Genomic DNA, 14,578 nt, shown 5'->3' with positions numbered 1-14,578 from the left:
CACACACACACATACACAAACACAACAGCACACACACATACACACACAACAGCACACTCACACACAACACACATATATACACAAAAACATTTGCCAGCAGACACACATCAAACACACACAACAACACACAGACAAGCACAATAGCACACATATGCACGCAACAGAACAAACACGCTTGCTTCAGACAAGACTAAGCAAGTCAAGTTTGCACACTGGGAAGCAATGATACATCAGGCTGGGCTAAGATAGGCTAAGATACGTTAAACTCTGAGAGGTTTTGAATGTCTGTCTCCAAGGCTTTGAGCAATCCCTCTACCCCAACACACACACACACACACACAAAATCCTAAACACACACAGAGTTCTGTTATAATACAGTTTTTTTCAGCCACTAAGACCCAAAATATTGTCCTTATAGCACAATTTTTGAAACCACTAACCCATGTAGCCAATCTATTGATCTGGTGCACTACACTTTAAACACATTCTCTGCCTTACACTCATTTAGACATTTTTAAACACACTTTTTTCAGTTTTTACAAATCTTTAGACATCAAAGCCTAATCCCTATAAAGAGGCTACAAGTTGCAAATCTTGGTTTGCACATCAGTGGAGTCCAATATTGCATAGAATTAACAAGAATGAGGAAGAGGATGAGCAACCATAATGGATGAGATCAGAGCCACTCTGGTTGACCATGTGGTCAAGCATGCGTTGGGTTTTCTGGAGGTAAAGGGTTCAACTTTATCTGTGTTGCTACACTGTAGCATCATCCAGACATACACAAACACAAACATTCAGCCAAGCACGCACGCACGCACACACACACACACACACACACACACACACACACACAGTATTGGACATGTAAGATTATCACCAATAGTGGTAGAGTTGATAGTGACTTCAAGGACATTTGTGTGCTGATCTGACCACGTGCAGCTATGTGTCTTCTGTTGTGTTGCTACAGTGGTCTCTGCTGACTGAACCATGACACAAACCCAACCCGTTTCATAAAAACATACGCACAAAAGAGTGAAGCGTTTCTCAATGGTGGCTAACTCGAGTCACACAAAAGCCAGCACGGACTTGCACGTGCCATATGCATACGATAAATCGCACCTTCAATAAAGAAAATATAACAATGAAGCATTTAGGAGTGGTCTGCACGCGCCACGACAAAGACAGAAATATGTAAATATGTAAATACAGCCTAATGCCTGCAGGGCGGGGGAGGAGCTGAGAGGGGAGGAGTGTGGGAGGATGAGGAACGAGCTGTCACTGGAGAGGCAGATGCTCGCGTGCCATTACAAACGCCCCCACCCCCCTCCGTCATCCTTGGATTTAGCATTCCGCCGTAATCCCCCCCAGCCCTGATTTGGACCGGGTGGGGCCGTACCCCCCCCGTCTCCACGGCCCCTCTGCGGACTGCGACTCCCCACCTGTCATGCTCTTTTGTGCGCGCGATCCTTTTCATTTCAATGACAAAGTTAACTCAGCCCCCCGCGCGCGATGACTTTACGACCGCAGCACGAAAATGTGGCGCTTAAAATGCACAAACAGCCATCTGACACAACATATGACGCTGCCAGATTAAAGCCAGCACACAGGCCAGCCAAACAGTGAACCAGTACAACAATGTATTTGATTATAGTCAAGAGTACAGTTCAATATTGGGCCAATTTGGGTCGTAACAATGTAAAGGAATGGCAAGTAAACTGCTATAATTCAACAATGACAGCAAAATGTATTTTGATGATTGAAGAATTTCATTTGTTTTCTTTTTTAAATAGCGGCTATTCACATACTCCTACAGTATTATTTTAACGCAATATGTGATTTACTCTTAACCTCACAGTATGACCAAGCGTCAGTTAGTGCATGCCCTTGTGTGTACTTTGAATAAAACAAACAGACTTGAACTTTCCGTGATGCAAGTATTTATGTTTGGTGGGGGACAGAAAAACACGTGAATAACATGATTAGGTTTGAACAGGCGCGCTGACTGACCCAGAATGGAAGTTTCATCGCGTGTCCAACAGCTGTCCACTAAAAACATTAAAATCCTCGTATAAATCGACCGGACATTCATGTGCTATGCCTGACAAGCCATTTTAACATACAGGTTTATTATTAAAATGTTTTCGGATCTTCGTTCACAATGGCCAACCTAATGGCGGTGTGCACACGTTAAAATAGTGATAGATGAAGCTGAGATACGGTGCATGCAACACAGGACAGCCAGGACAGCTGGTCGTCTGAGGGCCCCCAAGTCTATGCACCGCGTTTTGAGTACAGCCGAGTTCACATAACCACAATGCTGTAAAAACCCACATAGCCTATGTAGTTCTAATAATTGCATTATTTTACTATTTTGTGCCAGTGAAAACATCACATGGACAGGTACCATGTCTGTTGGGTAGGTAGGGGAGAGCCACCACCCCTCAGGACGGGCTGGTAAACATGTTGAAATTGTAGCGTTGTAATGGTACTTGTGTTCCGAACCAGTTCCCCGCAGAACTTATGACATTACTGGACTGGGTTGTCGGGACGCCTGCACCAGATGGTTCGTGCTCTCTTACAAAACCGTTCGCTTTGTGTGTGTGTGTGTGCGAAAACACGTACATATATGGATCGATAAGAGTTCCTAAGTTATAGGATGGTATTGTGGACTGAAGAGGTTCGGCAGTGTGAAACCGGGAGAAACTGCATTCAGTGCGCGTGGGGGTTGGGGGTCCTTTTCACCACCGATTCGCCACGCGCGCAGTGACGCACAATAGTGCACCAGAAAAAAGCGGGGACGCGCGTGCAGACGAACTCCTTCCTGCAGGGTTTAAAACTTGAAATAAACCGTTTAATAAAACTGAGCGCAACTATAAACTTTGATTACTTAATTATTATTCGCGTCCGCGTTCACTCATTCCACCCATAAAGTGACTTCATGAAAAGTTTTGTAATTGGGCCGTTTCGAGGAGAACGTGTAATGTCCAGTGCTGACACACAGTATCCTTAATTTAATGTTATTAATGTCTGTATTTGCCGGATTTAAGTCGCTTTTACACTGATATCCGGTAACATATTGTCTGTAGTAAACCAAACGTGTGCTACGGTGTCGTCTGTCCGGTCTATTGTCCCCCCCCCGGAATCACAGCGCTTTCTTTCTGCTTTCTTTCTTTCTGTTCTGGGTAGACAGACGTGTGGCGAGGAGGAGGAGGAGGAGGAGGAAGGGGGGTGTGTTTGTGTGCGCGGGGCGGGTAAGAGGGGCCGGGCAGACTACACGGAGTCACAGACGGAGAGAGGGAGCTGTGTGTGTCCCCTCCCACACACACACACACACACACACACACACACACGCCAGGGCGCGCGAGCGGAGAAGTGGATCTGCTCCGGTTCTTCTCCGTGTGCATTTTTTCTCAAATCTATGCAGGAGACGTGAACTGCGGACGGACCGGGCCTCATGTGTGGGGTTAACACGGTCCAGTTTTAGAGGAAACATCACATCAAACGTGTTGGAGTTTATTTCTAAGGTTTTAAAATGGGGAGTGAACCGTGTGGGAGGAACGCGCTGCTTTTCACCACGTTACTCAAACTTGCCGTCGTAGCTGCGGCGGCCGGCGGTGTGTCGGGCAACACTTTAAAATACAAAGTTTTCGAGGAGCAGAGAGTGGGAACTGTGATCGGCAGACTCGGGGAGGACGTGTCCGGCGTGTTGTCCAAACTCCCCAGCGGTGTGTTCCCGCGGTTCCGCGCCATGCAGCGGGGCAGCACCGCACTGCTGCTGGTCCGGGAGGAAGACGGGGAGATCAGCATTGGCAACAAAATCGACCGCGAGAAGCTGTGTGAAAAAAACGTGAACTGCACCATCGAGTTCGACGTGATCACGCTGCCCAGAGAACACCTGCAGCTCTTCCACGTGCAGGTGGACGTGATGGACATCAACGACAACGCGCCGCGCTTCGCTCGCGCCGTCATCCCCGTGGACATCTCCGAGAGCGCGGCCGTGGGCACGCGCTTCCCTCTGGACAGCGCGGCGGACCCGGACGTGGGACACAACGGCCTGCACACGTACTCACTAACGCGGAATAACTTCTTCAACATCGACATCCGAACGCGCACGGACGGCGCTAAATACGCCGAGCTGGTTGTGGTGAGGGAGCTGGACAGAGAGACCCAGTCGAACTATCAGCTGCAGCTCAGCGCCTCGGATTCAGGCGCACCGCCGCGGTCCGGCTCCACTCTGCTCAAAATCAACATCTTAGACTCCAACGATAACAGTCCCGCCTTTGACGAGCAAGCGTATGTGGTTAATCTTTTGGAAAACTCACCACTGGGGACGCTACTGGTGGATTTGAACGCTACAGACCCGGATGAAGGCAATAACGGTAAAATCATCTACTCTTTCAGCAGTCACGTGTCACCCAAGATCCTAGAAACATTTCAAATTAACCCAGAAAACGGACAGATCACTTTGATGAAGAAGATTGACTACGAGACCACTTCATCCTATGAGTTAGACGTGCAGGCCCAGGACATGGGCCCCAACTCTATCCCAGGACACTGCAAGATCATCATTAAGGTGGTGGATGTTAATGACAACAAGCCCAAGATTAACATCAACCTGATGACCCAGGGGCGGGAGGAGGTGGCCTACATCTCGGAGGCAGCGCCGCCCGACACCTTCGTGGCCCTGGTGCGGGTGGACGACAGTGACGCTGGGCTGAACGGGGAGGTGGTGTGCCGTCTCCATGGACACGGGCACTTCCGTCTGCTGAAGACCTACGAGAACAACTACATGATCCTAACCAACGTGTCCCTGGACCGCGAGCAGCGCTCCGAGTTCAGCCTGACTGTGATCGCAGAGGACGCCGGCTCTCCCAGCCTCTCCACCATCAAGCACTTCACCGTGCAAGTGCAGGATGAAAACGACAACCCGCCGCGCTTTGAGAAGAGCCATTACGAGATCTTCAGGTCTGAGAACAACTCGCCTGGAGTCTACCTCACCTCAGTGGTGGCTACAGACCCTGACCTGGGTCCCCACGGCCAGGTGACCTACTCCATCTTGGAGAGCCCGGCACAGGGCGGTTCTGTCTCCACCTACGTGACCGTCGATCCCTCCACGGGGGCCGTGTTTGCTCTGCGGACGTTGGACCGCGAGGAGGTGAGCCGGCTGGTGTTCACCGTGCAGGCGCGAGACGGGGGGGGCGGGGCCTCACTGAGCAGCAACGCCTCCGTAGTGCTGACTGTGCTGGACGAGAATGACAATGCACCTGTCATTGTGGCCCCGCCCCTTAGCAACCACACAGCTGAGGTGGCACTCTGGAGGCGTGCCGAGTCTGGTCACCTGGTGAGCGTCATCAAGGCCACTGACAGGGATGCGGGAGCCAATGGCGAGCTGACATGTGCCATTGTGGGCGGGAATGAGGCAGGGCTGTTTGTGATGGAGCCAAGGCGATGTGAGCTACGGACCAATGGCAGTGTGGAGGGGGCGGGGCAGGATGTCTTTGAGCTGTCTGTGCTGGTACAGGACCGCGGGACACTGGTACGTCTTACTGCCAGCGCACTTGTGCGCGTCTTGTTGCGGGACCGCCCTGACACCCACCCACTCACGCCCTCTGACCCTGCTGGTCACATGACCCTTGATATATCCATGATCATCATCGTCTCCCTGGGCGCCATCTGTGGTGTACTGCTGGTCGTCATGGTAATGTTCGCCACGCGATGCTCTCGGGACCAGAAAGATCCACGGCGCTCGTATAACTGCCGCGTGGCTGAATCGACATATCAGAACCACCCGAAGAAACCGGCCCGTCAGATCCACAAGGGTGATATCACGCTGGTGCCTCCTGTGAATGGCACTCTGCCTCTGAGGACACACCCCCACTCCCCAGCTGCCTCTCCCGCCCCTGAAAGCAGGCGGAACCACCACAGCCGCCAATCACTCAACAGCCTCGGTACCATCTCATCCAATCACGTGCCGGAGAACTTTTCCCTGGAGCTTACTCACGCTACCCCACCTGTGGAGGTATGAGTGTGTGTTTGTAGGTGTGTGTGTGTGTGTGTTTGTACATGTTGGTGTGTGTCGTGTGTTGTTTGTGTGTGTATGAATGTTTGTACATGAGTTGGTTAATGTGTGTGTTGTTGATCACTTTTGTGTTATAAATGTTGTGCATTTTATATTTTCATTTGTTCAGATTTTTTTCACAATCCATTCCCATCCATGTTGAACATGACCCTTATATACCCTCAAACTACCCCCCCAGACCCTCAAACTACCCCCCCAGACCCCTCCTCAAACTACCCCCCCCGACCCCTCCTTAAACTACCTCCCCAGACCCCTCCTCAAACTACCCCCCCCCCCAGACCCTCAAACTACCCCCCCAGACCCCTCCTCAAACTACCCCCCCAGACCCCTCCTCAAACTACCCCCCCCAGACCCTCAAACTACCCCCCCAGACCCCTCCTCAAACTACCCCCCCAGACCCCTCCTCAAACTACCTCCCCAGACCCCTCCTCAAACTACCCCCCCAGACCCCTCCTCAAACTACCCCCCCCAGACCCTCAAACTACCCCCCCAGACCCCTCCTCAAACTACCCCCCCAGACCCCTCCTCAAACTACCTCCCCAGACCCCTCCTCAAACTACCCCCCCAGACCCCTCCTCAAACTACCCCCCCCAGACCCTCAAACTACCCCCCCAGACCCCTCCTTAAACTACCTCCCCAGACCCCTCCTCAAACTACCCCCCCCCCCCCCCCCCCCCAAAAAAAAAAACCGTACCTTATTCTCCGGTCCATTATTCATTTTTCGTTTCCATGGTTTTCTTCCTTGTTTCTATAGCAAGTCTCACAGCTTCTGTCCATGCTTCATCAGGGCCAGTACCAACCTAGACCCAGTTTCCGTGGCAACAAATACACTCGGAGCTACAGGTAAGCAGACACCGTTCCACCTGCGTCTCCAGAGCAACTCGGGCCGTGGTGCTGGTGTGTTAGGGCTAACGGTAGAGGAGTAGCGTTAGTGGGCGTTAGTGGGCGTTAGTGGGGGTTAGTGGGGTTAGTGGCGTTAGTGGGGTTAGTGGCGTTAGTGGGGTTAGTGGGGTTAGTGGGCGTTAGTGGGGTTAGTGGGGTTAGTGGGCTGGTGTGTGTGAGGGCTAATGGGCTCTACCTGCACAGTGATGTTCCACCAAGCTAACAGCACGAGACACTTCACTCAAGATGATTCATGAGGATTAGACTGAAACAAAAGGGCCTACACACACACACACACACACACACACACACACGCGTACATTTAGACACTGTATGTGTAGATACATAGAAGTGAACAGGAACAGTTTTCATTAAATAAAAATGTATTTATATACCATTATAAAATACATATAATATATACAAAAATATAATTGTATAACAGTACACTTCATGGAAACTCGCGTCCCCACATCTGTAGATCTGCCCTGAATGAGATGGACAAGTTCAGTCTGAAGGACAGCGGCAGAGGAGACAGTGAAGCTGGGGACAGTGACTGTGAGGCCGGGCGCGAGTCTCCTCTCCTGGGAGAAGGTTTCAGTGACCTCTTCACACCTGAAGGCCACCCGCTGCACGCAGGTAAGCCAGAAGTAGAACACAAACCCAGCACACTGCTGTCTGATTAACTTGGTATTTACTTCACAAACAACCAAAGCCTAAAAACCACGTAGCCTTCATACGAAAGGTGTCACTGCATGTCTGTTTACCTCATACCATATCCGATATCCCCAAACTGAAGGCTTTAATTTCACACAAAGACCAGATGTCCTTTAATATAGTGAAATGTAGGACTGCTACCCACTGTCTGCTAACCACTGTCTGCTAACCACTGTCAGCACTATTAATATTATTATTATTTGTGTGTGAAGTCTTAATCTGAAGCCCAGTTGTTAGTGGGTCAGCTGGGTGGGTTTGAAACACTTTTATCCTTTCACTAAATCAGCTGGGTTAGTCTTTCATCTCTCAGACCACATCGCTATCCTGCAAATGTGCCAGATTTAGTTTTTATTAGCTGTAAGATGTATTATAAATGGCCCTTTCAAAGCTAATGGGCCCTTAATGAAGCCCCCGGGACATGAATGAGCCCCGGTGTGCATGTTTAATGAAGGCTATACGTTGGCATATTTGATTTGTATTATATATTCTTCAGAAGGAATGGTGGGTAGAGAGGAAGGGAGAGAGAGAGAGAGAGAGAGAGAGAGAGAGCTTTTATTCCCTTGTTCAGCTGTGAATAGACTTATTTGAATGGTTAAGAGGCTGAATTAATTTGCCGTTCCAGGTTTTACACACTTTCTGCCAGTGACTGCACTCAGGGAATTAAACAGAGTTTGGAGGCAGTAGAGAAACACGTTGCCTTAGTGATTATCTGAATCGTTCTCGTCCCTCACAAAGCACCGCTCAGTGTGTGACAGCTTTAGTAACAGACTCATGGTTACTAACCAAAGCTGACACTGGGATAGTGGCTGCTATTGTGTTTATGATGTGTGCAGTGGTGAAGCTGTACTGTTGTGTTTATGATGTGTTCAGTGACGAAGACTGTTGTGTTCATGATGTGTTCAGTGATGAAGCTGTGTACTGAGGAGTGTCGTGTCCTGGGTCACTCGGATCAGTGCTGGATGCCCCCGCTGACTTCACCAGCCTCCTCTGATTATCGCAGTAATCTGTACATCCCTGGGGACGACCCCCAGCAGAGTCCCACACTTGAGGCCACCCAATCTGATGACTCAACCCTGAGAAAGAAAAGTTTCTCCACCTTTGGTAAGGAGAGTGAGGAAGAGGAGGGGCCAGGTGGTGATGCAGAGGACGAAGAGGACCTTTGTGGAACCAGTTCCCTCCTGTCAGAAATGAACAGTGTGTTCCAGAGGCTCCTGCCCTCTTCCATGGACTCGTACATTGAGGCCAGTGAGACAGAGAGAGGACGGGCGTATCCTGTGGGCGTCGCGTCCCTGGAGAGGAGGAAGGGACACCTGCCAGGTCAGCCAAGCTCCGCCTCTTACCAGCAGGGAGTGGCTGCTTGGGCAGCCAATACTCATTTCCAGAATCCTGGCCACAGCCACGCCCCTACTAGTCACATGACTGGACTGGTGGCACCACATCCTGGTCCCCTGTTAGCTCCAATTCCGGGGGCAACTTCATGTTCAAAATGGCTGCCGGCTATGGAGGAGATTCCGGAGAACCATGAGGAAGACGAGCTCACTCAGCTGCCGGGAAAACAGCGTGACAGCCGGAGCGACATCATGGACGCCAGCGAACTCGTGGCCGAAATCAACAAACTACTGCAGGATGTCCGGCAGAGCTGAAGACTCCTGAGAGAGACAGAAAAAAGCAAATGAACAGGCCATCCTAGACTGGTCGTTTACTGTTTACCATAAAAGGACAATGAGGTATTAAAAAGACCTGCAATTGTCATTAAAGTAGCTTTTTTTGAACATAACGTAATGTGTTTTGTGAATGCTAATTACCCAAATGATGTCTGGATTTTCTGATTTTTGAAGACACAGTGTACACAATGTGCGTGTAATTATCTTTGTATTTTAAAAATACAATTTTGTCTTTATATTTATAAAACACATGTATATAAATGTAATCATTCAGATTCTATTTTTATACTTTGAATGCATGTTGGGAAAAACAATCAAGGACAACGTGTGTAAATGTTGGTATTTATGCAGCTTGAGGTTGTGCTGTTGTTTGGTACACTAGTGTTGTGACACTGGGACAGAGCATCACAGGCGGGTGCATGTGGGATCGGTATTTATAACGGTATATCTTTATGTATTGTGTCAAGTTCTACATGTTAATGGAAAATAAAAATAAATGTTGGATCTATCATGAAATAAATCATATATGAATAAATTAAATGAACATGTAACTAACTTGATCATATAAGTATTAGATATGTATATAATATGTAAACATTTTGTCCGTTTGGCTGTATGTTTGCTGCTCACCTTCCCATCATGCAGTGCTGCTTTCTGCTCTCAGTAACAAAGGTGTAACTTTAAACATTTTAAAGCAAAGATACTCCTGTTTTTAGAACATCTATCTGCAACACTTACTGAGAGCTCCCCCTACTGGACACATCATGGAAGTACACCATTCTGGCCTATAGGAACTCAAAGGCTGAATGGTGTTTGTAATGCACAGATTTAGAGGTTAAAATATCTATAGTCATAGATGTGATGTGATGTTGAGAAATATCATTGCCCAGTAGAGAAAACAACAATATTACCAATAACAATATTCCCTCTCCATCTCTCCATCTTTCTATCTCTCCCTCTTCATATTTTGTGCTATTCAGCTCATTTTCACTTTGATAGTCCTCATATATATATATATATATATATATATATATATATATATATATATATATATATATATATATATATATATATATATATGTGTGTGTATGTTTGTGTGTGTGTGTTTTTCTCAGTCAGGTGACATTTCTGAGCACCTTCATTATGTCCACCTTAACACCACGGTCCCAACACCACAGTCCCAACACCACGGTCCCAACACCACAGTCCCACCAACACCACAGTCCCCAACACCACGGTCCCGACACCACGGTCCCAACACCACAGACCCAACACCACGGTCCCAACACCACAGTCCCAACATCACAGTCCTGTGGAGGATTTTTTTCTCGACAGTAACTGCTGTCATTCTGCGCAGGTTCTAGAGGAGGCACTCCAATTAATTTGCATATTAATTTGGCTCATTAATTTTCATAAAGAAAGTGTACATATTAATGATTGTCTCCAGTGTCAAAGAGCTTGAGAAAATGTTGAAATATTTTAGCTGCTACTTTGCGGGTCACAGGAGCTTCCTCCATTTGTGCTGTCAGCCAGGCTGTTGGGCAGAAGTGCATTAGTCTTCAGTGCAGCAGCGTTTCACACAGAGGGAAACTGCCCGACTGACAGGATAATGATCGTTACAGGCGTCTTCATGGTGGTTCTAGTGATTAATAGTGCCATTAGCAGTCACTGCAGAGATGGGACCAGCTAGTCTTTTTGACAGGAATACATTTAAAGTGGTAGTGATGATTAGAATGAGGGAAGTTACAGGTTAGAAATAATACATTAATATATTCATATTATTAATGACCATGATGATTACATAGGCTGGCCAGGGCTTCCATCACATAACTGGCATGCCAACACCAACAGACAGACCAGGACAGGACAGACTACTGGTCTAAGAATGATTACTGTTATATGAATGATTACTGCAAGGTGTGTGTACATTACTGGAAAAAATAGGTGGAGGGTGTTTGGTTGTGGTGAGTGAAGACTGGGTGGAGGGTGTTGGGTTGTGTTGAGTGAAGACTGGGTGGAGGGTGTTGGGTTGTGGTGAGTGAAGACTGGGTGGAGGGTGTTGGGTTGTGTTGAGTGAAGACTGGGTGGAGGGTGTTGGGTTGTGGTGAGTGAAGACTGGGTGGAGGGTGTTGGGTTGTGTTGAGTGAAGACTGGGTGGAGGGTGTTGGGTTATTGTGAGTGAAGTCTGGGTGGAGGGTGTTGGGTTGTGTTGAGTGAAGACTGGGTGGAGGGTGTTGGGTTATTGTGAGTGAAGTCTGGGTGGAGGGTGTTGGGTTGTGTTGAGTGAAGACTGGGTGGAGGGTGTTGGGTTATTGTGAGTGAAGTCTGGGTGGAGGGTGTTGGGTTGTGGTGAGTGAAGACTGGGTGGAGGGTGTTGGGTTATTGTGAGTGAAGACTGGGTGGAGGGTGTTGGGTTATTGTGAGTGAAGACTGGGTGGAGGATGTTGGGTTATTGTGAGTGAAGACTGGGTGGAGGGTGTTGGGTTGTGTTGAGTGAAGTCTGGGTGGAGGGTGTTGGGGCGTGGTGAGTGAAGACTGGGTGGAGGGTGTTGGGTTGTGTTGAGTGAAGACTGGGTGGAGGGTGTTGGGTTGTGGTGAGTGAAGACTGGGTGGAGGGTGTTGGGTTATTGTGAGTGAAGACTGGGTGGAGGATGTTGGGTTATTGTGAGTGAAGACTGGGTGGAGGGTGTTGGGGGCGTGGTGAGTGAAGACTGGGTGGAGGGTGTTGGGTTATTGTGAGTGAAGACTGGGTGGAGGGTGTTTGGTTGTGGTGAGTGAAGACTGGGTGGAGGGTGTTGGGTTATTGTGAGTGAAGACTGGGTGGAGGGTGTTTGGTTGTGGTGAGTGAAGACTGGGTGGAGGGTGTTGGGTTGTGGTGAGTGAAGACTGAGTGGAGGGTGTTGGGTTGTGGTGAGTGAAGACTGGGTGGAGGGTGTTGGGTTGTGGTGAGTGAAGACTGGGTGGAGGGTGTTGGGTTGTGGTGAGTGAAGACTGGGTGGAGGGTGTTGGGGCGTGGTGAGTGAAGACTGGGTGGAGGGTGTTGGGTTATTGTGAGTGAAGACTGGGTGGAGGGTGTTGGGTTATTGTGAGTGAAGACTGGGTGGAGGGTGTTGGGTTATTGTGAGTGAAGACTGGGTGGAGGGTGTTGGGTTATTGTGAGTGAAGACTGGGTGGAGGATGTTGGGTTATTGTGAGTGAAGACTGGGTGGAGGGTGTTGGGGGCGTGGTGAGTGAAGACTGGGTGGAGGGTGTTGGGTTATTGTGAGTGAAGACTGGGTGGAGGATGTTGGGTTATTGTGAGTGAAGACTGGGTGGAGGGTGTTGGGGTGTGGTGAGTGAAGACTGGGTGGAGGGTGTTGGGTTATTGTGAGTGAAGACTGGGTGGAGGGTGTTGGGTTATTGTGAGTGAAGACTGGGTGGAGGGTGTTGGGTTATTGTGAGTGAAGACTGAGTGGAGGGTGTTGGGTTATTGTGAGTGAAGACTGGGTGGAGGGTGTTGGGTTATTGTGAGTGAAGACTGGGTGGAGGATGTTGGGTTATTGTGAGTGAAGACTGGGTGGAGGGTGTTGGGGGCGTGGTGAGTGAAGACTGGGTGGAGGGTGTTGGGTTATTGTGAGTGAAGACTGGGTGGAGGGTGTTTGGTTGTGGTGAGTGAAGACTGGGTGGAGGGTGTTGGGTTATTGTGAGTGAAGACTGGGTGGAGGGTGTTTGGTTGTGGTGAGTGAAGACTGGGTGGAGGGTGTTGGGTTGTGGTGAGTGAAGACTGAGTGGAGGGTGTTGGGTTGTGGTGAGTGAAGACTGGGTGGAGGGTGTTGGGTTGTGGTGAGTGAAGACTGGGTGGAGGGTGTTGAGTTGTGGTGAGTGTAGACTGGGTGGAGGGTGTTGGGGTGTGGTGAGTGAAGACTGGGTGGAGGGTGTTGGGGCGTGGTGAGTGAAGACTGGGTGGAGGGTGTTGGGTTGTGTTGAGTGAAGACTGGGTGGAGGGTGTTGGGTTGTGGTGAGTGAAGACTGGGTGGAGGGTGTTGGGGTGTGGTGAGTGAAGACTGGGTGGAGGGTGTTGGGTTGTGTTGAGTGAAGACTGGGTGGAGGGTGTTGGGGTGTGGTGAGTGAAGACTGGGTGGAGGGTGTTGGGTTATTGTGAGTGAAGACTGGGTGGAGGGTGTTGGGTTATTGTGAGTGAAGACTGGGTGGAGGGTGTTGGGGGCGTGGTGAGTGAAGACTGGGTGGAGGGTGTTGGGGGCGTGGTGAGTGAAGACTGGGTGGAGGGTGTTGGGTTATTGTGAGTGAAGACTGGGTGGAGGGTGTTGGGTTATTGTGAGTGAAGACTGGGTGGAGGGTGTTGGGTTGTGGTGAGTGAAGACTGGGTGGAGGGTGTTGGGTTATTGTGAGTGAAGTCTGGGTGGAGGGTGTTGGGGCGTGGTGAGTGAAGACTGGGTGGAGGGTGTTGGGTTATTGTGAGTGAAGACTGGGTGGAGGGTGTTGGGTTGTGGTGAGTGAAGACTGGGTGGAGGGTGTTGGGTTGTGGTGAGTGAAGACTGGGTGGAGGGTGTTTGGTCGTGCAGATCTACTGTATCACTTCCATTCTTTCATAATTCAGCTGAGCTTCATATGCAAATTACTATACACAGAGTTTTCACAAAGAAAGATTTCCATATTTATAACGAATTTTCTGTTGGTCTGAAAATCAATTAACATATATTAAAATAAGTGTGTATCATGCATGTGTGAGATATTTATTTTCAGCACTAGATGGCAGTATTCATGCAAAAGCGTTCTCTCTATTTACTTTACATTTTAATATGTTAATATACATACACAAAGTTGTCCCTTTAGCTGAGTTACTTGTCTATTCATGGGTTAGTGGTGGGAAAAAAGAACACAAAAATGAGAACAACAGGAAATATTTTCAGAGCTATGAAAACTCAATCACCATCTACTGGCTCTGAATAGAAGCAATAATATATCTCATACGCATACTGCAAAATTACTGAATGTCTGAAAGCCTATCTAAGCTATCTAACCCTCTGCAGCAGTGACTGTTTCTGAAGTGCTTTCTGAGCATGTCTGAGCATGTGTGAGCATGTGTGAGCATGTCCGAGCGTGTCAAGCCTGTCCAAGCATGTGTGAGCATGTACAAGCCTATTTGAGCATGTCCGAGCGTGACCGAGCCTGTCTGAGTGTGTGTCTGAGCCTGTCCGAGGGTGTCAGCGCGTGTGTGAGCGTGTCCGAGCCTGTC

The 14,578-nt window shown here is 49.1% G+C and overlaps 1 protein-coding gene across 2 annotated transcripts; it reads left to right on the top strand.

Annotated features, from left to right (window-relative positions):
• Positions 1 to 3,304: 3,304 nt before the first annotated feature.
• On the top strand, positions 3,305 to 9,846 carry pcdh18b (protocadherin 18b). 2 transcript variants are annotated; one of them, XM_077021027.1, is made up of 4 exons: positions 3,305 to 6,022; positions 6,870 to 6,925; positions 7,443 to 7,600; positions 8,582 to 9,846. In XM_077021027.1, exons 1-4 carry the CDS (start codon positions 3,536 to 3,538, stop codon positions 9,319 to 9,321), a joined length of 3,441 nt encoding a protein of 1,146 aa, XP_076877142.1. In that variant the 5' UTR covers positions 3,305 to 3,535; the 3' UTR covers positions 9,322 to 9,846. The 2 variants fall into 2 exon arrangements, with proteins under 2 accessions (XP_076877142.1, XP_076877141.1); XM_077021026.1 differs by having other exon boundaries at positions 6,837 to 6,925.
• Positions 9,847 to 14,578: the final 4,732 nt, after the last annotated feature.

Source organism: Brachyhypopomus gauderio, chromosome 11 (assembly GCF_052324685.1).
Source record: "Brachyhypopomus gauderio isolate BG-103 chromosome 11, BGAUD_0.2, whole genome shotgun sequence".
NCBI lineage: Eukaryota > Metazoa > Chordata > Actinopteri > Gymnotiformes > Hypopomidae > Brachyhypopomus > Brachyhypopomus gauderio.
The sequence above is the reverse complement of the archived record's forward strand: the minus strand, read 5'-3'. Positions and strand labels throughout refer to the sequence as shown.

Bases quoted from the DNA above. Each gene is read 5' to 3' on its own strand.
- pcdh18b (XM_077021026.1), top strand. From the start codon at position 3,536: ATGGGGAGTGAACCGTGTGGGAGGAACGCGCTGCTTTTCACCACGTTA. The intron at 6,023-6,836 runs GTATGAGTGTGT...TTGTTTCTATAG, and splicing joins ACGCTACCCCACCTGTGGAG to CAAGTCTCACAGCTTCTGTC. The intron at 7,601-8,581 runs GTAAGCCAGAAG...TGATGTGTTCAG, and splicing joins AGGCCACCCGCTGCACGCAG to TGATGAAGCTGTGTACTGAG.